Source organism: Agelaius phoeniceus, chromosome 1 (genome assembly GCF_051311805.1).
Source record: "Agelaius phoeniceus isolate bAgePho1 chromosome 1, bAgePho1.hap1, whole genome shotgun sequence".
Taxonomy (NCBI): domain Eukaryota; kingdom Metazoa; phylum Chordata; class Aves; order Passeriformes; family Icteridae; genus Agelaius; species Agelaius phoeniceus.
Window position 1 is genome coordinate 1,349,493 of NC_135265.1, and position 26,350 is coordinate 1,375,842.

General features: G+C 51.2%; 1 protein-coding gene across 1 annotated transcript in view; it reads right to left on the reverse strand.

The window, feature by feature from the left end:
* The window catches only part of PTH1R (parathyroid hormone 1 receptor), a 91,583-nt gene extending 66,952 nt beyond the window's left edge, over positions 1-24,631 (reverse strand). The window contains exon 1 of the mRNA XM_054643637.2: positions 24,168-24,631. Coding sequence (XP_054499612.2) covers positions 24,168-24,242 — 75 coding nt within the window. The 5' untranslated portion in view covers positions 24,243-24,631. The remainder of the gene's footprint in view (positions 1-24,167) is intronic.
* Positions 24,632-26,350: the final 1,719 nt, after the last annotated feature.

Genomic DNA, 26,350 nt, shown 5'->3' on the forward strand with positions numbered 1-26,350 from the left:
AGGAGAAGGGCAGGGAAAGGGATTTGGGATCCTGGGAAAGCCCAGCAGGGCTGGGACACCCTTTGGGGACAGCAAAGGACCCCGGGCCGGTCCCTTTCCCTGTCCAAATCCAGGTCTGATACCTGGGAGAATCCTGTGGGAAACTCCAGCTCTGGCTGGGACACTCTGGGGTGGGATTGCTCTGTTGGATCCCAAAAATCCGGGAAAGGAGAATGGGATTGGGTGGCAGGGTGAGCTCCGAGCTCCAGGGAAATGCCCCATCCCTCCGGCTTCCCTGAAAAAGGCTGGATCAGGGATCAGCTCCAGGGAGAGACCGGCTCCTCCACAGCTGATCCCTGAGCCCTCTTCCCACGGAAAATTCCTGTGGAAAATTCCCACAGAAAATTCCCACAGAAATTCCCACAGAAAATTCCCGCATATTCCCGCTCCTGCTGTGGCGATCTTGGCATGTCCAGCCCCAAACCGTCCCTGGGATGTTTCCCTTTGTACAAATCCTAAAGGAACCAATGGAAGGTTTGTGGATTCCCTGCTCCAGAGTTATCCCGAGGTATCCAGGTTTTTTAACTCAGCTCAGCTCTTTATTCCGAGGGGAAAAAAAAAAAATTGGGATGTTGAGTCTGGGAAGTGAAAGGAGCTCAGGCACAGCAGGGAAAAACCAGAGCTCCAAAGGATCATCCCTGATCCACCAGGATGCGTCCTGATCCCACATGGAATTCTGGACACAACAATTCCTTTGGGAAAAGGAATTGGGGTGCCCGGGGCTCCCCTGGGAAATCCAGGAATCAGCTGCCTCCAGCCTCATCTCACCAGCCCGCCCGGGCAATTCCAGCTTTGCAGGAATTCTGGGAAGGCTGGAAAACTTCTGGGTGTAAAAACCCTGTGGATGCTAAAATTTGATGGGAACAGATTCAGGAACAAACCGCCAAAAATCCCACTCGGGATCCTGAATTCCGTGGGAAAATAAAGCCTTGGTCAGGAAATCCCCGAACTTTGGCTTGGATTTGGAAAGGAAGTTTTCCATTATCCTTGACCCGGGATTTGTTTCCAAAGCTCTTGGCCACCTACAGAGAGGAGCAGAAATATTTGGAATATTTCATGGAGCAGGGCTGGGAATTGTGGCATTTTCTGGGTGTTTTGGGGGCTGCTGCTGTGAAAACTGTGGGATTTCCTTCTTCCCCGAGAGAGCAAAGCCTTGGAAAAGCTGTCCAGGGAAATGATGGAATGACTGTCCCTGGAAGTGTTCAATAAAGCTGGATATTCATGGAATCATGGTTAGGGTGGGAAGGGAGCTTAAAGATCATTTAATTCCAGCATTAATTAAATGATTAAATAATAATTTAATTCCTTCCCCTGTCCCAGGGTGCTCCAGTCTTTCCTAGGATGCTTCCAGGGATTTGGCCAATGGATTTGTGGGATAAGATTCCTGTGGGAAGGTTTCTGTTCAAGGAGGACTTTTCCTGGAGGATTGGGATGGGATTTCAGCAGGGAACTGGAGCAGCCTCCTGGAATTCTGGCATTCCCTCCACTTCCCTCTGCTCCCTGTCCTTCCTGCCCTTGGAATACCCACGGGGCCAATCAATGCTCCTTATAAATGTCCCACAGATTCCCTAAAAATGAATATCTCCTAAATTTCCTAAAAATAAATACCTCATCATTCCCTAAAAATAACTATCTCCTAAATTCCCTTAAAAGAAATATTTCCTAATTTCCATAAAAAGAAATGTCTCACAAATTCCCCAAAAATAAATATCTTATCATTCCCTAAAATGAAATATCTCACAAATTCCCCCAAAAATAAATGTCTCCTAAATTCCCTAAAAACAACTATCCCATCAGCTGCCTGAAAATGCACCAGGGACACTCCAAGCCACAGAATCCTGGTGCCGATGGGATCAGAAAATGCTGCTGGGATATCCCAGATTCCCAAACAAAGCCGCCAGGACTCGGCATTCCCATGGGAGTGACTCTGTGTCTCTGGAGAGGGGATTGCTGGACAAAGGGATGCTTCAGAGGAGGTTTTTCCCTTGGGATATTTATCCCAGATTTTTTCTGTGGATAGGGGATAGCAGGAGAGCTCACGGAGAGGGAATTCCAGCCGTGCCTGCCGAGTGTCCCCCATCCCTTCTCCCTCTCTCCATCCCTTCTCCAGCTGCTCTGCCTTTAGAAATCCTGGGCTTGCCCTGCCTGGAGGGAGCAGATGGAGAAGGAAGGTGTGGGGTTCTTATCTCCCAACCCTGGGTCAGGGTCGGGATTGAAGCTCTCAGGACGGAATTTCTTGTTGGCACTCAGATGTTTATCAGTTCTTATCTCTGTCACACTCTCACAAACCCTGAGTTCTGCAGCGCTTCACTCCAACAAACTAAACATGGAGCCCATCTCTCTCTCTGCAAGGCCTTTCAAGGATCAACTGTCCAATTCAGAAATGACACCGAAATTATTTTCACTTTTAGCCCAATAACCAACCACCCATGGCTGCAATGGGGACTTTTTATCCAATTACACAAAACCACCCAAACCCATGGAGGAGAAGGAGAAGGAGAAGAAGAAGAAGAAGAAGAAGAAGAAGAAGAAGAAGAAGGAGAAGAAGGAGAAGAAGAAGAAGAAGGTGGTGAAGGAGAAGGAGCAGCCTCCACCCCAAAACCTCCATCTTGCTTTATATCCATTCCTGTATTCTAAACCCTTAAACCCTGAGTTTCCCACCCTGTGATATCACACCCTTCTATCCAAACTCCACACCCACAATCCCAGTTCTGTCATTCCATTTTGGAAGCTTCTCCAGGGCCTCAGGTCAGTGCAGTGTTCTCTTGGGGGTCAGTGCCTGGCAGCACAGAAATCTGAAATTCTCAGCAGCCAGGGCTCCAAGAGGAAGGAGCAGATTTTGGGATGGGAAGGATCCTGTTTATCCAGGGATATCCCACTCAAGGTTCTGCATCCACGGCCCGAACATTCCCTGTCCTTGCTCCGTTCCCATCCCGTGTGGGAGAGGGAGGGATCCTTCCTGCCTGCAATCCTATCACCACTGATGGAATTCCTTCTGTTCCTGATCCATTGGAGCCAGAGCAGATCTCCCACCGGGATAAACACTGGATTTTCCAGCAGTTCCAGACTTCAGTTCCAAGAGCCTCTCTCAGCCTCCATTCCAGCCTTTGCACAGGCTCAGGAGAGCCATTCCCTGCCTTTGGAGCAAGCCTTGGGATGAGGAGGAGGAATCTCGTCCGACCGAGCCCAGCATGGAGCGTTTGGATCCTGGGGCTGCTGGAGCTCTGAGGGAGCTTCAGACTGGAATGTTCTGTGTTTGTGGGGGATTGAATTCCCTGCTCCCTCTGGAATTCCAGCTTCACCCCTGAGGAGCTGGCCTGGATCTGGGTTTTAAGAAGTGCAGCACAAAAAATTTCCCTTTTCCGAGGCCCATCCCATTTCCCAACCTTTTACAGGGAAAGAATCCTTTTCCCCCAAAAAATTTAACAGGAATCTACAGCTAAGACTTCCTTTATTCTTAAAATTCTGGGAGTTAAAATTCCCACCTGCCCCTTTCCAGCCTTTTGCCTCTTTTAGGTGCTTTGCACTATGAGAGAAACCTGCTGGAGAAGGGGAGGGAATGGAATTAAAAATGGATCAGCTCTGGCTCCTGGGAATTCCAGGAAAAGCAGCATCCCAACATTTCCTGGATAGAATGGCAGGAAGGAGAAATAATGTCCATTAAAAAGAGGGAAAGAGGAGTGGGAGCCTGAATTGGGTTGGAAAAATCCCTTGGTTTCACTTTGGAGAGATGGAGCACAGGATCATCCTGATCCATAACTGGGGATATTCCCAAAAAATGCTGCTGACTGAGGGAGCAGAACTGGCACCAGTTTAGGTTCTCCCTGTGAAGATTCCCATTTGGGAGATTCCAGATTTATTCCAGTGGAAATGGCCCGGAGTTGTCAGGAAATCCTGGCTTTTGGGGCTCTGGAATTGCAGCACCTTCAGAGGGCCTGCACATCCATGGAGATGTCTGGAAAATACGGATCAACCACCTGGAAATCAGGTCCAGAGCCAGAGGACACAGAATTCCTCATGGAATTTCCAGACTTCCAAATGGAATTTCCAGAATTCATCTTGGAATTTCCAGAATTCCTCATGGAAAATGAGCAGAACCAGAGGCTGAGCCAGGTCCCAGCTCTGTCCGTGCTCCCAATTCCCACATTCCTGTGCTTTGCTGGGACATTGTGGAATCAAGTCTGCACATCCATGTGGATGCCTGGAAAATACGGATCAACCACCTGGAAATCAGCCCTAGACTCGGAGAACACAGATTTCCTCATGGAATTCCCGGATTTCCTCATGGAGAATGATCACCAACAGAGGCGGAGCCAGGTCCCTGCTCCCACATTCCCACATTCCCACATTCCCATTCTCTCTGTCACACTATGAAATCCCAGGATAATTTCTGTTGGATGATCCCGTAGGGTCATGGAGTCCAGCACTGCCAAGGGCACCACCCCGCGTCCCCAAATCCCACATCCGCACTTTTAAATCCTGCTGGGATCAGTATTCCTCCACTCCCTGGAGGAGGAATGGACAGCCTGTGCCAGGCCTGGATGTTCCTTTTAGGAAAACTTTTCCCTGTTATCCAACCTCCCCCTGTCCTGGCACAACTCGGGGATATTCCCCATTATCCTGCCCCCATTCCTTGGGAACAGAGCCTGACTGTTCCTACCAGGAAAACCAGAAGGTGAAGCAGATCTAAACGTCCTTGAAATCCCAGAAATATGGAAAACCCCGGGAATATTCCAGGGAAAGCTTTGCCTGGCCTGCATTAAGTGCCTTGCGGGGCTCTGGTGATGGAAAGCAGCTGGAGCTCGGTCATTCCCATGAAAAACCATCTGGGATGAGCCAAGCCTCACACGTGGGGCTGGGAATATCGGGAATGTGCTCCAGGGATTGCAGCCTCCTCGGGTCACTGAGGGGTGTCCTCTGCATCCTTGGAATGCCCTGGCAGCTCCGGGCTGGCAGTTTGCAATCCCATGCTCCGGAGAGTGCAATTCCATGGTTAAAACTCCGGGAGTTACAAAACAAAGGAGAAGCAGCCGGGCTGCAGGGGAAGCGCTTTTGTTCCGCTTGGGAAAGGGAGGATTTGTTGACAGCCCCGGGATCTCCTTCCAGCCAGGAACACTCAGAGAATCCCACAAAACCTCTCATTCCAGGAGATCCTTTCCCCAGCGTTTCCCCGTGCTTGAGCGTTGTCCCTCTGGGATGGAGACATCAGCTCATCCCACTCCCATCATCCCCAGCCTCCGGAGAACATCCCGTGGTTTATCCAGGGTTGTGCCCTGCTCTCCTTCCTTGGAGCAGAGGGAATTGTTTGGGAGATCCCGCTTGCTTTTCCTTCCAATCCCAGAATTACTGAGGTGGGAAAAGCCCCTGGATTGAGCCCAGCTCTGCCAAGGCCACCCCAGGTGCCACATCCGCAGGGCTTTTAAATCCCTGCAGGAATGGGGGCTCCAGCACCGCCCTGGGCGGCTGGGCCAGGGCTGGACAGCCAATTCCAGGAAGGAATTTTCCCAATATCCCACCTGAACCTTTTCCTGAGGCCGTTCCCTCTCCTCCTGTCCCTGTTCCCTGGGAGCAGATCCCGGGACCCCCCGGCTGTGCCCTCCTGTCAGGAGCTGAGGAGACCCAGAAGGTCCTTCCCAAGCCCCTTTTCTCCAGGAACATCCTTCATCCTCCTTTTCTGGGAAGTTTCCTTTGGGCAGGAGGTGAAACTGGGCCGGGGGAATTTTGGGATAATCCTGGCACTGCTAGCTGTTGGAAACACGGATCTGTGGGAAGCACCGAGCCCGTTTTCCTAATTAAACCCAGGATCAGCTCTGCTTTAATTACTTTGATGAGGTTCTGGAGCTGAGACCCCCCCCCCCCCCCCCCCCCCCGTGAGAACCAATCCCTCCCTTCCCAATATTCCAGCCCCACCGTCCTCCCAGGAATCTCCTGACTTTTCTCCCAGTTTCCTTCCCAGCAATCTGAGGCCATCCCAGCCAGTCCCTGAGGGATTGAGGAAGGGTTTTTCCCTCTCCTTTCATGTGTTGGGAATTGGGATCACGTGTCCCCTTGATCTCCTCCAGCCCCGACGTCTCCCTGTCTCCTCTCTCCCGGATCATGGATCACGAGATCCCGGGGCTCCAGGGGCCACCTCAGGACACAGCCGGGTGACCTTGGACACAGGGAATGATGGCAGCCAAAAATCCCGGGATTCTCCAAGTCTGCACCAACAGTAAAAATTTCCCTGGTGCTCCGAATGGAAGGAAAGGAGCAAGGTCTCGCCTTGGAATCCAGGTGGAAAACCCAAAGGATCTGGGATTTTTTTGGAGGCCTCCATGTTCTCAGGGAGGTTTAAAGGTCTGGAGGGGTTTCTCCAACAATTCTTCCCTACCTCTGGTCATGAAGGGATTTATGGGAAAGAAATCCAGGGATGGAATGTTCAGCCATGGCCTGAGGGGTGGGGGGGGGATGTTGGATCCAAAGGGAACCGGGAGCTGCCTCTCCTAAATATTCCCCAGGTTCATGGGTTTTCCATGGGAAATAAGGAGAACCAGGAGAGAATCTGGGATAAAACAAAACCCAAACCCGGCTTTCCCTGCTCAGTGTGAAACAATGTCCAAGAGCTCTCTGGTGCGGGAGGAGAGGGAAAATGGGGATTTTGGGGAGGGATATTCCATCCAAAGGCTGCTGGAGGGAGGGATGTTGGATCCAAAAGGAACTGGGACCTGGCCCTCCTGAATATTCCACAGGTTTTCCATGGGAAACAAGGAGAACCAAGAGAGAAACAACTCCAAACCCAGCTTTTCCTGCTCAGCCTGAAACAGTATCCAGGAGCACTCTGGTGCGGGGGGAAAGGGAAAATGGGAATTTTCGAGCGGCTGCGGAAGCCACGGCGCTGCTGGTCCCGGTTCCTGTCCTAATGATCCCTCAAATCCATTAGCTGGGATTCCTTTCTCCCCCTCCTTCCCATCTTGGCTCATTTGCAGGGAGCAGAAAGCTTCCCTGGCCAGGCTCCATCCAGCCCAGGGACACGGAGTTCTCCACAGGGAATTCCAGCCCTATCCTTGTTTTTCCCTCAGATTCCCGCTGTGCCTCTGCTGCTGGCAAAGCCTTTGGACCAGGATTGGCATTCCCAGGTCCACATCCATGTGGGTGTTAAATATAATAGTCCATGGATATAATATTCCATGAGGAATATTCCCAATATCCAACCTGGCACATCTGGAGGCTTTTCCTCTCCTTCCACCGCTGATTTTTTTGGAAGAAAGGACCAAGCCCCACCTGATCACAGCTGATTTCAGGGAATTGTAGGAAGTGAGGAGGATTTGGCAGCTGGATCTCAGAGTGCCCCTGAATTCCACACCTCTGGATCCACAGAGGATCCTTCCTCACTGGAAATCATTCCTGCCTTGCCCTGAGCCTCCGAATTCCCACAAATCCACAGGAAACATCTCTGCTCTGGGATGAACTCCTGGCTCAGGGGCCAGCAATTGGCTGGGAAGTTGTTTTGGGGAGAATTCCCTCAGATCTCAGGGAAAACCTGGATGCTTCCAAAGCCAAGAGGGAGGGAAGGAAAGGAGGGAAGGAAGGAAGGAAGGAAGGAAGGAAGGAAGGAAGGAAGGAAGGAAGGAAGGAAGGAAGGAAGGAAGGAAGGAAGGAAGGAAGGAAGGAAGGAAGGAAGGAAGGAAGGAAGGAAGGAAGGAAGGAAGGAAGGAAGGAAGGAAGGAAGGAAGGAAGGAAGGAAGGAAGGAAGGAAGGAAGGAAGGAAGGAAGGAAGGAAGGAAGGAAGGAAGGAAGGAAGGAAGGAAGGAAGGAAGGGAGGGAGGGAGGGAGGGAGGGAGGGAGGGAGGGAGGGAGGGAGGGAGGGAGGGAGGGCCAAAAATAAAAAAGGGAAGGAGCTTCTCAAAGTCACCCCAGGGCCTGAAATGAAGAGCAGGGTTGGAGCTACCCAAAGGCTGAACATCCAGCCCAGGGTGTTCCCATGGATCTCAGAGAAAAGCAGGAATGAGCAGCAGGACACACAAAATCCCATGGGATGAGAACTCTGGAACACCATAGGAAAAACCTCCGTGATTTATAAAAGTTGGATCAACTGAGATGGAATATTCTCATCCCTGTTCTCCTGTAGGTCACCTCCTGCTGCTCCCAGGCCATGATCCACAACTGATCCCAAATTTCCCTCCAGAACCTGAGTAGCCACTGGGATTTGGAGCTAAAGGTCGGAGGTTTCAGATCCCAGGGGTCTGAAGGGAATATTGAGGATTAACTGTGGACAGAGTGGAGGCTTTCAGCCTTTATCCATCATTTTTTGGGAGATGTGGACCTTGTCTCATAGCCTGTGTCTATTAATGATGGATCTGGGAATTTTTATCCGTCTTTCTCCAATCTCCCCACGGCAAATGGAGCTGAGCTCAAACCCAGGGAGGCAGCAGATTTTATTTGTGCTTCCAGATGTTTCTGAGAATATTCCTGAAGTTCCGTCTCTGGGATTGGGCCAACCACTCTCCAGCATTCCATGAAAATGCATGGAGATGACAGGGATGTGCCATGATTTTCCTGCTCGACTGAGTGTTTTCCTTCTGCTCTTTGAATTTTGTTTACAACCAGACAAATCCCTGGATTCTGGATGCTTTTTCCCCCCACCAAAAGCATTTTGGACATTTGATCTCATGGAATCACCAAGGTTGGAAAAGACACCGTTAAATCTGAAGCCAAATATTCAGGAGAGAAAGGAAGGATAAAATTCCCACCCTTGCTGCAGTTTCAGAGGGATTTCTCTATTGGGATAAAGACGGAATCACTGCACACTTGGAGCAGGAATTGGAAACCTTGGAGCGAAATTCCACCAAATCCGGAGCCGTCCCGCTGGGGCAGGCCCAGCTCAGCCAACAGAGAGGGACAGGCCCTGCTTGTGAGGGCGCTGCTCCCTCTCCAGGGGCTGCCCTGCTCCCGACCACAGCCGGGAAAATCCCGGCTCCTGCTTTTCCAGAGGCTGCTGGGAGCGAGGTGCCGAGTGCTGCCTGATGCCCCACGGGCTCCTGCTGGTGCCCAGCCAGCTCTGCCTTCCCTGGGAAGGGTTTTTTGGACACCCTGGGTGACTCTGGGAAGGCCAAGGGATGAATGGAGCCTTCAGTGCCCCCGTGGAAGGAGCTGGATCCCTCCCCAGGAGCTCCGTGGACAAATTCCCACCACAGCGCCCGGGAGACACCCGGACATCCCAGGGAATCTCCTTCCCAGGAGGTGAACCAGGAGCAGGGCGTGAGGGAGTCTCTGCCTGGAGAAAAATTCCAGCCAAGAGGAACCAGGAGCACCTGGAGGAGAAAGCAGCTTCCTAATTATCCTAATTGCACTGATTATCCTAATTGCCCTAATTGTCCTGCCGGGAGATGCTCACGCAGCTCCATGGAATGTCTGGGCTCACTCAGACCGGGATGGTCTCTGCAATCCCTAAAAGGCTCTGAGGGACAACAAGGAGAGGAGGGATTTGGGAATTCCTGGCTGGGATGGAATTCCCAGAGCAGCTGTGGCTGCCCCTGGATCCCCGGCAGTCCCCAAGGCCAGGCTGGATCACCCTGGGGCAGTGGGAGGTGTCCCTGCCATGCCAGGGGTGGCCCTGGATGGGCTTTAGGATCTTTTCCAACCCAAACCATTCCAGGATTCCTTGGCAATTCCATCCTTTAAAGTGCCTCTCTGGGCCACATCCCCAAACCAGGAAGGAGAAGCTCTGAAATTCCAGAGTTCCATGGGAATATCTGCAAGACAAAAGGTGAACCAAAGCCTGGGGAGCTGCTGAGGCTTTTCTGGGAAGATTCTCCCAGTTTTTCATATCCAGACAAGGAATTCCTGGCTGGGAGGGCGGGGAGGGGCTGGGATTGAATTCCCAGAGCAGCTGTGGCTGCCCCTGGATCCGTGGGCCAGGTTGGACACTGGGGCTTGGAGCAGCCTGGGATAGTGGGAGGTGTCCCTGCCTTTGGGAATGGGATGAGCTTCGAGGTCCTTCCATCCCAAACCATTCCAGGATTTTCTGATTCCTTTCAGCTCTAAAGTTCTGGCTGGGACCATCCCCTTCATTCCCTTCAGGACTCATTTTTGGGAATATTTTGAAATTTAATTCACACCCAGACTGCAGCTCTTGCTCTTTCCAAAGGTGCATTTCCAGAATCCGAGGGGATTTGGGAAAAATCCCACAAAAACTCCCACAAAAACTCTGACATCCAAATCTTCCCACTCTCATCGCCACAAATGCACCAAAAACCCAAACCATGCCCAAAACACCGAACAAATCCAACTCATTCCAGGAGGATCCCAGCTCCTGTACACGCAAATCCCCACAGGAATGAAAATGTGGATTTTTTTGGATCTCCCTAATTTGCCCTGGCACTTCCCTCCACCCCACAGCGACCAAAGGGATAAGGTGAAAGAAATCGAAACAACAGCAGCAAGAGAGCTTTTAATTCCAGGAATTCCCCCCCGGATCTTTGGATGTCTCCCTTGTGAGCTGCCTTCAGAGGGGGAATTGCTGAAGGATGCACACGAAGGAGATGATGGCGTTTCCTTACTCCTTTTCCCCTTCAAGGACACGGGGAATGTCAGGATTGTGGGCTCTCATTCCTTTCTCTGCCAGGGTTTTAGGAGTGGTTTTCCTCCAACCTCGACTTCCAGAGTTATTTATGGAGAGATGCAAAATTCCCAATCAAAATTTACCTGCCCCGGCAACAGGAAGAAGCTGGAGATGAATTCCAGAGGACCAGAATAAAAGGAGAAAAAGGAAAAGAAATCAAGGAAAAGGCTCAACAAGCAGGTCAAAAACCAGGGAGTCCTCCCAGAATCCTGGAGAAGAGCTGGGAAATCCATGGAAAAATTCCTTTTTCCTTGTCCCTTTTCCCTTTCCTTTTTTCTTTCCTTTTTCCTTTCCCCTTTTTTCTTTCCTTTTTTCTTTCCTTTTTTCTTTCCTTTTTTCTTTCCTTTTTCCTTTCCTTTTTCCTTTCCTTTTTCCTTTCCTTTTTCCTTTCCTTTTTCCTTTCCTTTTTCCTTTCCTTTTTCCTTTCCTTTTTCCTTTCCTTTTTCCTTTTCTTTTTCCTTTCCTTTATTTTTCCTTTTCTTTTTCCTTTCCTTTCCTTTCCTTTCCCCTTTCCCCTTTTTCCTTTCCCCTTTCCCTTTTCCTTTCCCCTCTCCTTTCCTCTCTCACTTTGTTTTTTCCCCTCTTTAACCCTTTCCCAGCTGGATTCCAGCTGCAGCTCCCACTCCAGGAGCAGAGTTTGGTGCTCTGGCTCCAGCAACGCCTCAAACCACAGGTATCCAACCCCATCCCGATCCCTGGAATGCTGCTTCGTGTCCCGATTCACAACCCCCCTGCTCTCCCTCTGCTCCCTGCAGACCCCTCTCGCTCCCTTTTCTTGGGAAGGGCCCTTCTGTTCCCAAAAAAACCGGGCGGGAGCGGCCAGCAGTGCCCGGGAGCGGAGCAGGAATGGGATTGGGATGTTCAGGACAACAAGGGCGGCTCTGTGCGGGGCCCGCAGGGAATGCTCCACGTGCTGCTGCTGCTCCAGAGGCACACCCGGGACACCCCTCACATCCCAGCTCCAAGACATCCCTCACATCCCAGCTCCAGGGGCATATCCAGGACATCCCTCACATCCCAGCTCCAGGACATCCCTCACAATCCCAGCTCCGGGACACCCCTCACATCCCAGCTCCAGAGGCACATCCAGGACATCCCTCATATCCCAGCTCCAGACAATCAGCTCCAGAATCTCCCTCTTCTCCTGAATCCAGCCAGGCAGCTCCAGCATCCCCTCATCTCCCAAATCCAGCTGATCAGCTCTGGGATCCCTGTATTTCCCAAATCCAGCTGATCAGCTCTGGGATCCCCTCATATCCCAAATCCAGCTGATCAGCTCCCACATTTCCTCATCCTCTCACTCCAGCTGCTCAATTCCAGTATTCCCTCATCTCCTCCTCCACCCAGGCAGCTCCAGCATTCCCTCCTTTCCTCCTTTTTCTGGGAAAGCAGTGGAGATGCTGCTCCTGGAGCTGAGGGAAGCTCCGGGATAAGGCAGGAGAGGAGAAAAGCTGGATTGCTTTTTCCACAGGAGATTATGGGATGGAAAAGGAAAATCCCTGGAGAGAGAAAACCTGGCTGTGACCCCTTGGAAGAAACCAAATCCAGGGAAGGGAAGGGAAGGGAAAGGGAAGGGAAGGGAAGGGGGAAGGGGAAGGGGAAAAGGCAAAATCCAGGCTCAAAGGGAGTTCCCAGATCCAGCAATCCCAGCCTTTCCAGGAAGAGCTGAGGAATATCCTGCTCCAGGTCGGCTCCCAGCCCCATTCCCAGGTTTCCTGCAGGGAATGGGCCCAGGGATCTCCAATCCTGGGAGTCCTCACAGCCAGGAGGATAAATCCAGGCAATGAAGTGAATAAATCATGGAATTGTGGAATAATCTGGGTTGGAAGGGACATTTAAAGGCCACTTTATCCATCCCCTCTGGAATGAGCAGGAAAATCACCTAAAAGTGGCGAAGATTCCCAAAATCCCGCAAAGGGCAGTTCATGGATCATTTGTCCTCCTCCAGGTGAGAATTCCCAGTATCTGCTGGAGTGACAGGAGGGGTGGGAGAATGGGGAGTTCACCTCCGCGGGAGCAGGAACAGGAAAACTGGGAAGCAGAAGGACACGGGAATGTCCCTGCTGCGGCCTCTCCTCCGCCCATCCAGGGGGTGACAGACGGGGTCACCCTGGGGCTTTGCTGTCCTTATCAGAGCCTTATCAGAGCCCTCATCGCCCTGGGGGTGCTGACTCAGGGGAGCCTGCATTATCCCACATGGAGATTCTCCCTGCGGTCCCATTCCCTGGCACAGCCCCAGCTCCTTCCCTGCATCCCAAACTCTGCTGCTTTGCCAGCACCTGAGCTCTGGCCCCTCCCCTTTTCCCGCAGCCTGAGGCTCCTCTGGCTGGTGGCACAGAAAACTGGGAATGCACAGCACAGGGCGCTGATTTCCTGCATCCAAACCTCCAAAATCCATGGAAAGGCGATTAAATTCAATTTATTGATCACAGGGACTTTGCTGATGATACTGAGACAAAATTAGGAAAAAAAACTGGGGAGCAGAGAAGAAAAAAGTAATTTCCTGACCAATCTGCTTTAAATACTGAAACTCAATTTGCCCGAATTTCCAGGATGATTTGGCAGCCCTTAAAAACAGCTTCATGTCCAGAACAGGATCCAGCCCTGTCCTGTGGTTTGGAAAATCCATGGTTCCAGTGTGTCCATTCTCCTTCCCGGGGTCAGGAGGGACATTCCTGCCTTGCTGAGCCCCTGCACGGCTCTGCTTGGAATCATTCCAGGAAGGTTTTATTGCTCAGGGCAGGGAGGAGCCACAGGAGCTGCTGGAGACCACCAGGGCTTGGAGATGCAGCTGGAAAACTGGGATCTCTCCATCCGGAGAATCCTCTCCCTTCCCATCCAACTGGAGTCTCTCCATTGGGAGAATCCTCTCTTTTCCCATCCAACTGGGATCTCTCCATTGGGACGATCCTCTCCCTTCCCACCACCCTCTTTCCATTGGGAGAATCCTCTCCTTTTCCATCCAGCTTGGATCTCTCCATCGGGAGAATCCTTTCCCTCCCCATCACCCTCTCTCTATTTGGAGAATTCCAACTGGGATTTTTTAATTTGGAAAATCTTCTCCCCACCACCCTCTCTCCTTTGGGAGAATCCCCTCTCTTCCCATCCAACTGGGATCTCTCCACTGGGAGGATCCTCTCAATTCCCATCCAAATGGGATCTCTTCATTTGGAGAATCCTCTCTCTTCCCATCAGCCTCTCCTTTTCCATCCAGCTTGGATCTCTCCATCAGGAGAATCTTTTCACTTCCCATCCAGCTGGGATCTCTCCATCGGGAGAATCCCCTCCCTTCCCATCCAACTGGGATCTCTCCATTGGGAGAATCCTCTTCCTCCTCATTACCCTCTATTTGCAGAACTCCAAGTTGGATCTCTCAATTTGGAGAATCCTCTCCTCACCACCCTCTTTCTTTTGGGAGAATCCTCTCTTTTCCCATCCAACTGGGATCTCTCCATTGAGATCCTCTCCTCCACTGGACGATCCTTTCCCTTCCCACCACCCTCTTTCCATTGGGAGAACCCTCTCCTTTTCCATCCAGCTTGGATCTCTCCATCTGGAGAATTCTTTCCCTTCCCATCCAACTGGGATCTCTCCATTTGCAGAATTCCTTTCCTTCCCATCCCGAGCCCTGCAGGGACACCCTTGCACTCTCTTGGATACACAAACACATCCCAGTTTTGTACCAAATTCCCTGGGTTTGTACAGCCAAGGAAAAAAACACCCCGAGGAAAACCCAGTCCTGGCCCTATCCCAATCCAGGGGCTATCCTGGATAAACAGTCCTGGGGAATCAGCACACAGGAAAATCAGCCTGGAATGGTTTGGGCTGGAAGGGACCCTAAAATTGGAATAATTTTATGGGATCATCCCATTCCACCCCTGCCATGGGCAGGGACACCTTCCACTGTCCCAGGCTGCTCCCAGCTCCATCCAGCCTGGCCTTGGTCACTGCCAGGGATCCAGGGGCAGCCACAGCTGCTCTGGGAATTCCATCCCAGCCCCTCCCCACCCTCCCAGCCAGGAATTCCCAATTCCCAATCTCCCATCTCTCCCTCACCTTTCCCAGTTCAAAGCCATTACAGATCCATGTATCATCACCCTATCAGCTCCCTCCCACTTTTATTTTAGGGATCATTTTCCTGCATTTTTATTGAGCGGAGTCGAGTTGCAGCCCACAAAATAAAAGCTGCTGGTAATGGATATTGATCCGAGTCTCGGAATAAACCCGGGACAAGGAGCTCGTGTCCTTGCTCAAAGTCCCAGAGCCACCTGGATTCCTCCCTGTCCAAGAGGAAACATGGATTGGGATCAGAGAAGGAAGTCAAGGTGACTTCAGGCAATTAAAGACCATGGAACTCAGTCCAGAGTTTTCAGGGAATTTTGGAATTTGATTTGTGGCTTTAAAAAAGAAAAGACACCTGAATAGTGGGGTGAAGATGAACTTTAAGGTCCCTTCCTCCTGGAAATCTGGGATTCTGTGCGAGCAAATTAGCCCTCAGCTCTTTTAAGGTGCTTTAATTCAGAAGATCAATTAATTAATTAACTAATGATGCCATTGTTTCCTGCAGCTGAGCATTCCCTGGAGCCCCAGGTCCTTCTGTATCCCTAAACTGTGTTCCAGACCATTCCCAGGTTTTGGGGTTATGGAAAATGAAGTAATGGGGCTGGGCGTGGGTGAAGCTGAGGATGAGCCAGGGACAGCTTTTCCTGGGGGAAATTCCGTGTCCCCCATGGATCAGGCAGGATTCAGCTCCGAGGCCCTTCCAGGGCAGAAACGTCGAATCTTTGTCCCCAGAATTGTGACAAAAGGGCCAAAGCCAGGGACAGAAATGCTGGAGCAGGGTCTGATCCCGACGGGAGATGGAGCACGGGAATCGTGAAGGGAATGGGACAAATCCAGGCTCAAAGGGAGTTCCCGGATCCAGCAATCCCAGCCTTTCCAGGAAGAGCTGAGGAATATCCTGCTCCAGGTCAGCTCCCAGCCCCATTCCCAGGTTTCCTGCAGGGGATGGGCCCAGGGTCTCCTGGAATGCTGCGATCCTCACAGCCAGGAGGATAAATCCAGGCAATGAAGTGATTAAATCATGGAATTGTGGAATAATCTGGGTTGGAAGGGACATTTAAAGGCCACTTTATCCATCCCCTCTGGAATGAGCAGGAAAATCACCTAAAAGTGGCAGAGAATCCCAAAATCCCACAAGTGGCAGTTCATGGATCATTTGTCCTCTTCTAGGTGGGAATTCACCACAAAGTTCTCATCCCCAAATCCATGAAAAGTTCGAGCTGAATTTTGGGCCTTTTGTTAAAACACGCCAAAAAATTAAATTAAAAAAAACCCCCAAAGCCCCAAAGCCCCAAATTCCATGTCAGTCCCCAGCCAAAATTCAGGGAAGGGAAGAGAAGGTTTCCTAAGGACACTCAAACATCCAATCCTGCCCTTCCAGATCCAACTGGGGCTGGAGAAACCCCTGGGAATTCTCGGAGAGAGGGGGAGGGAGCCGAGATAACATCGGGAGCCCGGATCAGCACCGGAGCAGCCGAGTGGAAAACCAGATAAGGAGCCCGAGCTGCTGAGTCAGCACTTCCTGACCCCTTCCCTGCCCCAGACACGGATCCTGGGATCGTTTCCCAGAGGCCAGGGTTCCTTTGGATGAGTTTTTCTGGGAGAAGTTTGAATCCTTGGGATTGTTACGGCGGAAAGGCTCCAAAAACCTTGGGATTTGGGGGATGGTTTGCACTTGGAGAGGGTCAGGGGGATGGGATGGGGTGGGATCCATGGGATGGGATGGGAATGGGGATAGGATGAGATCCATGGGATGGGATGGGATGGGATGGGATGGGGTGGGATGGGATGCATGGGATGCAATGGGATGCAATGGGATGCAGTGGGATAGGATGGGATGCGATGGGATGGGATGGGATGGGATGGGGTCCATGGGATGGGATGGGGTCCATGGGATGGGATCCATGAGATGGGATGGGATAGAGTCCATGGGATGGGATCCATGGGATCCATGAGATGGGATGGGATAGAGTCCATGGGATGGGATGGGATGGGATAGGGTCCATGGGATAGGATGGGATGGGGTCCATGTGATGGGATGGGATGGGATCTATGGGATGGGATCTATGGGATGGAATGGGATCCATGGGATCCATGGGATGGGATGGGGTCCATGGAATGGGATCCATGGGATCCATGAGATGGGATGGGATGGGATCTATGGGATGGGATCCATGGAATGGGATCCATGGGATGGGATGGGATGTCAATGCCAGGACAGTTTCCCCCCTCACCCCACAGCCATAAGAGGAGCCAAAAAACCCCCATACCATAAACAATCCATAAATCCATACAGAATCCAATAAAACCCCATAAAAGCCGGGAATTCAGGGTGACCAAAGTGCCCTTTGTGTCCCAAATCCCTCTGCAAACAGGGCCTGATTCCAGCTGAGATGGACGGAGGGAATTCTCGGAAGGATGGGAATCCTGCCGAGGGACAATCCCTCAGCCCGGGCAGAGCTCTGGGATGTCCCTGCCGGGAGGGACAGGGCGTGGCTCCAGCTGTCCCTGCCCGGGGCATCCCTGCAGGCACAGCCACGCTCCCACCAGGATAACCCCGCCGATCCCAAAAAACCGCTCCGGGCTATTCTGGGACAACATAAACCAAACAACAACTGCTGGCACCCCGGGCCACCCTGGGTTCTCCGCTCGGCTCCTGCTTCTCCTCCTCCCAGGGCCAGCAGCTCCCAGAAATCCAGCGAGGATTTGCTGGAATTTCCTTGGCTGGTGAGGGCCGAGCTGCCAGGCCAGGCTTTAACCCCGCCAGGGGTTTTTGGTTTTGCCCTTGCTGCTGGAGAGTTCAGAGCCAGGGATATCAGGGGTTCAGAGCCAGGGATAGCAGAGCTTCAGAGCCAGGGATATCAGGGGTTCAGATCCAGGGATATCAGGGGTTCGGATCCAGGGATATCAGGGGTTCAGAGCCAGGGGTATCAGGGGTTCGGATCCAGGGATATCAGGGGTTCGGAGCCAGGGATATCAGGGGTTCAGAGCCAGGGATATCAGGGGTTCGGAGCCAGGGATATCAGGGGTTCGGAGCCAGGGATATCAGGGGTTCAGAGCCAGGGATATCAGGGGTTCAGATCCAGGGATATCAGGGGTTCGGATCCAGGGATATCAGGGGTTCAGATCCAGGGATAGCAGGGGTTCAGAGTCAGTGATATCAGAGCTTCAGATCCAGGGATATCAGGGGTTCGAATCCAGGGATATCAGGGGTTCAGAGCCAGGGATATCAGAGCTTCAGATCCAGGGATATCAGGGGTTCAAATCCAGGGATATCAGGGGTTCAGAGCCAGGGATATCAGGGGTTCAGATCCAGGGGTATCAGGGATTCAGAGCCAGGGATATCAGGGGTTCGGATCCAGGGATATCAGGGGTTCGGAGCCAGGGATATCAGGGGTTCAGATCCAGGGATATCAGGGGTTCAGAACCAGGGATTTTGGCTGATCCTGAGTAACAGCGGGAGAATCCCTTGGAAATCTGGGAGCAGGGATGGGCTCCTTCCAGGGAATGTGCTTGGGAAAACGGCATTTCCCATTGTTTGGGGCCTATCTTGGCTAGGATTTGTGGGATTTTTATGCAGAACTACTTATTATTTTAATTTTTATTATTTAATTATTTTATCATCTATATAGTTTATATTATTTTAATTTATATTATTTTAATTTAAATTTTATTTTTATTCCTTTCTTATTTTTATTTTTATTCTTGTTATTTATTTAACCCTAACCATATATTTATATTTATATTTATATATTTATGTATATTATATGTTTATATGTTTATATATGTATATAATTGATTATATACTTTAATAATAGTTTAATATATTTTAATATATAAATATAGTTTCATAATTTAGAATAATTTTAATAATAGTTTAATATATTTTAATATATAAATATAGTTTAATAATTTTAAGTTTTTATTTTGATTTTTATTGTTATTTTAATTGTTATTTTAGTTTTAGTTTTTACATTTTTAACATGGGTTGAATTCTGAGGACGAGCATTATCATTCCTTCCTTCTACCCAGCTTCAAACCATTCCCTTTTCCTGATTTCTGGAGATCTGTGGGATTGATCCGAGCAACAGGGAACGAGTCCAAGGGGAAAACCCCATCCAGCACCTCCTTAATCCAAACCTCTCTCAACAGTGCAGAATTCCAGAGCGCTTTTCCTTGGAAAGGACCCCAAGGGTGATCCCATTCCAACCCCGACACCTTCCCCCATCCCAGGCTGCTCCAGCCCCATCCAACCTTTCTGAGGACACTTCCAGGGATCAGGGGTGCACATGGAATGGGGAATTCTCTCCAGCTGTGCCAGAAAAGATTCCCAATCCCCCAAAGATCGGGATTGGGATTTTTGGGATCATCCCAAAAGCAGAGGGAAGTTCAGCACCACCCAAACAGCCTGAGCAGGCCAGGGCTGGGACTGCAACCAAGAAAAAGTGGGAATGGTCCCTTCTCCCACATGGATCTGCTTCCCTGAGCTCAGCCCGCTGCAGCCTGGCAGCTGCTTCCCAAAAAAATGGGATATTCTGGTCCCAAGCCCTGCAGGAGGCTGCTGGATTATAATGATTGATAATTAATCCATGGATTGATTAATCAGAATATCTGCTCCAGTGATACAGGGATGGATGTGGAACGGGGAATTCTCTCCAGCTGTGCCAGAAAAGATTCCCAATCCCCCAGAGATCGGGATTGGAATTTTTGGGATCATTCCAAAAGCAGAGGGAAGTTCAGGAATCACCCAAACACCCTGAGCAGGCCAGGGCAGCCAAGAAAAAAAACGGGAATGGTTCCTTTTCCCACCCTTCTCCCACATGGATCTGCTTCCCTGAGCTCAGCCCGCTGCAGCCTGGCAGCTGCTTCCCAAAAAAATGGGATATTCTGGTCCCAAGCCCTGCAGGAGGCTGCTGGATTGTAATTATTGATAATTAACCCTTGGATTGATTAATCAGGATATCTGCTGCAGTGACAGCAGGGCTGGGATCTCCCAGGCTGAGCAAGAGGAGGAAACAAGGGGAAAATAAAAAGGGTTGGAAGAACAAAACCTTGGAGGTTTTGGCTCTGTGAATCGCAGGATTAGGTTGGAAAGATCTTTCAGATCCTAAAATCCAACCTTTTAGGACATGGGGAGACTTTCCCTCTGCCAGCACCTCCCAAATTAAAACCATTCCCACATTTTCCCCTTCTCCCAAACTCTGCCGGTGTCAGACCTGACTTTCAAAGCTCCTTTTGCCCCAAACCTTCCCCAAACCCGCCCTGCAGAGCTCTCCGCCTTAGGCCAGGCTTAATTCCTTAATCCTGGGGCTAAAGAGCAGAATTATCCCAGATTCCCACCCTCACCCCGCTGGATTTCAGGCCCTCCATCCAGGTGGAATTCCACCCGTCGCCAGGCAGGTGTTACTGGGCCATTCCAGGGAAATGTTGGGAAGGTTTCTCTGGATTGTCCGGAGAGCCGGAACAAAGCCGAGCCTTGCCCAAGTCTGGCCCTAAACCCCCAGGTTTGGGAAGTTGATCCCAGAGGGATTTGAGCCTCAGGGAAGAAGGCCCTGACTTCCCAGACTTTTCTCTCCTTCCCAGAGATTTTTCCTGCTGCTGGATTTCCCTCCCTGCTTGGAATGCAGGGGCAGCCAAGGCTGCTGCAGAGGGATCCAGCTCCAGCTCCCAATCCTGGGATATTCCAGACATATCCCAGATCCCAATTCTGGGATATTCCAGACATATCCCAACTCCCAATCCTGGGATATTCCAGGGATCAGATCCAGATGCCAGTTCTGGGATATCCCAGACATATCCCAGCTCCCAGTTCTGGGATATTCCAGGGATCAGATCCAGCTCCCAATCCTGGGATATCCCAGACATATCCCAGATCCCAGTCCTGGGATATTCCAGGGATCAGATCCAGATCCCAGTTCTGGGATATTCCAGGGCTCAAATCCCAATCCTGGGATATTCCAGGGACCAGATCCAGCTCCCTGTCCTGGGATATCCCAAGGATCCGGATCCAGCTCCCAATCCTGGGATATCCCATGGACCTAGATCCCAGTCCTGGGATATCACAGGGATTCAGCTCTCAATCCTGGGATATTCCAGGGCTCAGATCCCAATCCTGGGTTATCCCAGGGGTCCAGATCCCAATCCTGGGATATCCCATGGACCCAGATCCCAATCCTGGGATATTCCAGGGATCCAGATCCAGCTCCCAATCCTGGGATATCCCAGGGACCAGCTCCCAATCCTGGGATATCCCAGGGATCCAGATCCCAGTCCTGGGATATCCCAGAGCTCAGCTCCCAATCCTGGGATATCCCAAGGATCAGACCCATATCCCAGTCCTGGGATATCCCAGAAATTATTTCCCAGCCCCGCTCCAGAACAATTCCCTCAAAAAGCGCCTTGGGCACGATTCCTGCCGGCTCCAAGGGGAATTCCGGGAATGCCAGCGCCGGCTTTGGGACAATCCTGGCTCTGCCCCACCCGGGCACCCCGGAGCTGCAGAGATCCCGGCGATCCCGGCCCGCATTCCCAAGGCTCAGCCGGGAATTGTGCCCTGGAGCCGCCTCTGGCTGCGGGAATCTCCCGATCCAAGCCCGCGGCTGAGCCCGGCTCTGCTGTGCCCGCGGGAAAAGCTCGGGAGCGCTTTAAGCTCAGCCCAGAGCCTGGATTAAACCCCTGCATCCCCATCCATCCTTGGGTTTTTCCTCGCTGCTCCTAGGAAAGGGAAAATTTACGGCGGCAGCTCCCTCAGAGCCGAGTATCAAACATGTTTATGGCCCTCCCATAAACAACAACAGCAACAACAATGCACTTTGTAATAAATAACAACAACATTTATAATAAATATTAATAACGCTTTTTATAGTAATAAATAATAATAACCAATTTTAGAACAAATCCGTAAAATCTCTCCCTGCTGTCCACCCTGGATCCCAACCCCTCTTTCCAAAGTCCCTTTAAAATTCCATTTAGCTGGGAAAAGAAGCGACGAGTCCAGCAGAACCCAGGCTTTAGGGGATTCCTGGACAGGGCTGACATTGTCCTGCCTGGGGGGGACACTCGGGATCTCTGCAGCTCCCGGACTGCCAGGATGGATTCAGGAACCCCCTGGGAATTCCTTTTGCTGTCAAGAGCAGTTGGGAAAGCAAGGGAAGGGTCTAAAACAGGGATTTAAGCCTGGCCTAACTAAACCAAGCAGGGTTTGGAGCGGCAGGACCTGAAAGCAGCAAAACTCCGAGTTGGGAAGGATCCATGGGATCAGCAAATCCAGGTCCAGGAGGGGCTTTAGGGAATCTCTTGTGCTTTCCCAGCAAATCCCATGGATTTCTCAGCACTCTGGGATTTGGGAAGAGCTCATTCCCAATTTTTGCCAGGTCCAGCTCGCCCTGAGCTGGTGCTGGGGACATGGGGGCACCTCCCAGCTCATCCCTTGGGATGGAACGGATCTCTTGGGATGGGGGATCCCAAAGAAATCCCACCGTGAATTCCTGATACTGGGAGATACTGGGAGAGGGGAGTGAGCTGGGAATGGGAATAATGGGAATAATGGGAATGGGAATAAGGGGAATAGGAATGGGAACAGGAATGGGAAGAATGGGAAGATTGGGAAGAAGGGAATAGGAACAGGAATGGGAAGAGGAATGGGAATGGGAATAATGGGAGTAATGGAAGTAATGGGAATAATGGGAATAATGGGAATGGGAACAGGAATGGGAGTAATGGGAATGGGAATAATGGGAGTGGGAATAGTGGGAATGGGAACAGGAACAGGAATAATGGGAATGGGAATGGGAACAGGAATGAGAATAATGGGAATAATGGGAATAATGGGAATGGGAACAGGAATGAGAATAATGGGAATAATGGGAATAATGGAACTGGGAGATGCAGCCTTGCCCAGGGTTTTTTTGCATCCTGAAATTTCCCCAGCTCCAGCCTGGCTGGTTCCCAATCCTGATTTTCCCAGTCCCAGAGCAGCAGGAATTGCAGGAATCCTGGAGCAGGGGGCAGCAGGTGCTGCAGGACCTGGACACAGCCCCAGAGTCAGGAGATGCTGATCCAGCCCTGGAGTTTGGGAAAAGCCTCATCCATCCCTGGAATCCCAACAAATCTCCAAGCGGTTCTCCTGATTTCCCCAATTTTCTTTGGATTTTGGGAGGTTTCACCAGACATTGAGCAGGGATGGGCTCACACAGGGATGGTTTTCCAAGGGGCTGTTCCGTCTCATTTAGTGAGGAGAAATTTCCCCTCTGGAAAAGCTGGAAAACCCCCCCAGCTCTGCACAAGATTCCAAACTACCAAATCCAGGGATAAGGCCCAGGCTGGTGGATCCTGGAGGGTCGGGAAGGACCTGACTGGAGACAGAGCGATCCTGATCCCAAATCCCAAATCCCAAATCCCATTTCCATCCCTCCTGGAGAGCAGATCCCACTTCCCATGGGTGTCCTGGCTCCCTCCTGGAAAACGCTGGGAAATGGGAGCAGCAGGGAGGATCCCAGGGATGGGGAAAGCCAGGAGAGCTCCTGTCACAGGGAATCCCAGCACTGGCTCCACATCCAGGGGCTGATTCCTGAGGAAATGTCCCTTCCCTGCTTCCTGGAGCTTTTGGAGCTGCAGGTCTCACACCATTTCCATCCAGTTTGGATGGATTTATCCCAGTTTTCCAGCCCTGGAAATCCTGGTGTGTGCAGGAAGGGGTGGAAAGTGCCAAGGAGCAAAGGGTTCCTACAAGTTCTCTGTTTTTCCCAAATTTAATTCCGAAGGAGAGGCTCAGTTTCATTGGGATTTGCAGGGAAAGGAGAATTGGGAATGAAATTGGCTTGGAGGGGGTGGAGAGGGAGGGAAGGGAAAGGGAGGAGGAAGAGGGAGAAGAGGAAGGGAAAGGGAAAGGAAGAAGGAAAAGAGGAAGGGAAGCAAAAGGGAAAGGTGGAGGAGAGGGGAAAAGGGAAGGGAAAGAGGAAGGGAAAGGGAAGGGAAAGAGGAAGGGAAAGGGAAGGGAAAAAGTGAAGGGAAAGGAAAAGGAAGAAATGAAAAGGAAAAAAATGAAAGGAAAAGGAATAGGGAAAAATAAGAAAAGAAAAAGAGAAAAAATGAAAGAGAAATTAAAAAAAAATAAAAGCAGAATAAAAATTAAAAAAGAAAAAAAAAAAGAAATAAAAATGTGAAAAAGGAAGCCAAGTTGTTCTTTCTCCACAGGCAGATCCCGAATCCTGCCCCAGACGCTGTCCCAGATCCCTGTCAAAGCTCGCACGTCCTGCCCGCAGCTTCCCAAGCGATCCCAACTCCCGGGAAGCAGCACAGACATTTTCACTGCGGCGCCAGCGGATCCCAACACCCCCAAAACAGCTTTTTAATCCTTCACCCCCTCGTTTATCCCTCCTGGCGGCAGGATCCGAGCGGATCCTCCGGGAAAAAACCACGGGGAAAAGAAAAAGACGGAAAAATAAAGGAAAAAAGGGGGACTCACCAGCGCGTAGACGGAGCTGAGCACGGAGCAGCAGAGGATCAAACCCAGGCTGGGATACACCAGATATGATCCCATATCCAAGGGGCTGCTTCCAGCATCCAGCCCCGCGCAGGGAAGCGGGAGGAGGAGGCGAGCTCGGAATTCCAGCGGCGCGGGTTTCTCCTCGCCCTCCCGGATCCGCGAAAGGGAATTTGTTCCTCCGGCTCCCCAGCTTTTCAGCCCGAGAGGCACATGACGAGAGATCCCGGGGCTTTTCCTCGTTTTCTCATGGCTGGAGTGGCGGGCAGCTCCCGAAATCCCGCGGCGGAGCCCATGGATGGGGAGAGGCGGCGGGGGCGCTCAGCGCCGCGGCTCCCGGTGCCGCGGGATCATCTGGGACAGGGCTGGGGAATCGCATCCATACGGGCCCGGCTGCGCCTCGCGATCCCGGCTCGCCGCGGCTCCGGGAAGTTCAAATCATTTCTTTGTCAAACGCAAACACGGAGAGGGCAGCGGGAGAGGGAGGGAAGGAGGGAAGGAGGGAGGGAAGGAGGGAGGGAGCAGGGAGAGGGCTGGAAGGGGTGGGAGATGCCAGAGGGAGGGGGAACCTTTAACCACCGCTTTATTTTTAGCCGCAGTAATTTTATCTTTTCGCTCGCCGAGGGGACAAAAAACCCCAAACTCTCCCCCTCACGCTCTCCGTCTCTTTTATTTTTTTGGGGGGAGTTTGCGCTTTTTTTGTCCTTTTTTTTTCTTTTTTTTCTTTTTTTTTTTTTGCCTCTCCTTGTCTCTGCCGCACGCAAACAAATCCCAAATTTCCCCAAAGCCCCAAAAGTTGGGAATGTTTTCCCTGCGCAGTTGCCTTTGGGGCAGCGGCGGCGCTGGGGGGGTTTTGCTTGGCTGTCCCGCAAAGCTGGTTCTGCCAGACACGGAATTAGGGAAAAAAATCGGGAATTTTGGGCTTCTCTCTCCCTCTCTCTGCCTCCAAGGAGCTGCAGTTTGGAAAAGCCGATTGCAAACGTGGGGCTGAAAATTCCCGTCCCCTCCTTCCACCCCTTTCCCGTCATTTATTTTAGGGGTTTTGGAGTTTTTTTTAAAAATTTATCCCCCCCGGAGCAAAAGCGCTTTGCCCTCACTCCGAAATTCCCTGAAATCCTCGGGATTTGGGGTTATTTTTATTTTGGGAATGATTTTTTTTTTTTTTTCCACCCACATGGGCGCAGAGTTCTCCGGGAGATCCCAGGATCCCTGAAAACCGGGAAAAGGCTTTGGAGCTGCCGGGATTGGCCCAAGCTGAGCCTCCCCCGATCCCATCCCGCTGCTCCCGCCTTCTCCCAGCCTGGATTTCTCCAGCATTCCCAACTTCCAGGGCTGGGATATCACTCCCAGCTCAGCCGGGAGCTTTCATTCATAAAACTCCGCTGCGGGAAAAAAAAAATTAAAAAAAAATTAAGAAATTCCAACCCACCCGCTCTTCCCCCAGAGCGAGCTGTGGAATGGGGCGGGGGGGGAATTATTTGGGAATTGCGGCGGGATCCAGCGTTCCCGGCTCGTTTTTCCCCGCTGGGAGGAGGAGAAGCGAGGCTGGGAAAGGGTTACAGACCCTGCCAGGGATGCACCACGCGGGCAAGCACAGAGAGGCGCCGGGCTCGGGGCTGACTCACTCCGCTTCAAAAATCAAACTCGGAGGGATCTTTTTTGTTGTCGTGTTTTGTTTTGTTTTTTCCCCTCCCCCCCACCCTTTTCCTCCCCTTTATTTCCCGCTTTTTTCTCGCCGATATTTAGGAGCTGAGGAGCGAAAAATTCCGATCTCTCCTCTCTCGGGGAGCAGACGGTAAAAACATCAAAATTTCGCTGCGAGCATTTTCTGGGTTATTTTTTTTTTTTTTTTTTTTTTGGAGAGCCGAAAAAAAAAAAAAAAGAAAAGCGACAGAGAGCGAAAAAAAAAAATTAAAAAAAAAATAAAAAGAAACCCCAAACTCTCTGCTTGCTCGGGTTGGGTTTTTTTTTTTTTTTAATTCCCGTTTTTTTTTTTTTTTCCCCAGCTCCATGGCCGTGAATGGGAGCCTTGAGCTGGGTTTATGAAAGGCTCTTTCCAAGCGAAGGTAGAGTTGGGCTTCCTGTGAGAGGGAGCGAGGGGAAGGGATAAAAAAAGGGCCGCTCTTGGTGCGATCCCTGCCTCCTCCTCTTCCTCCGCCTCCTGC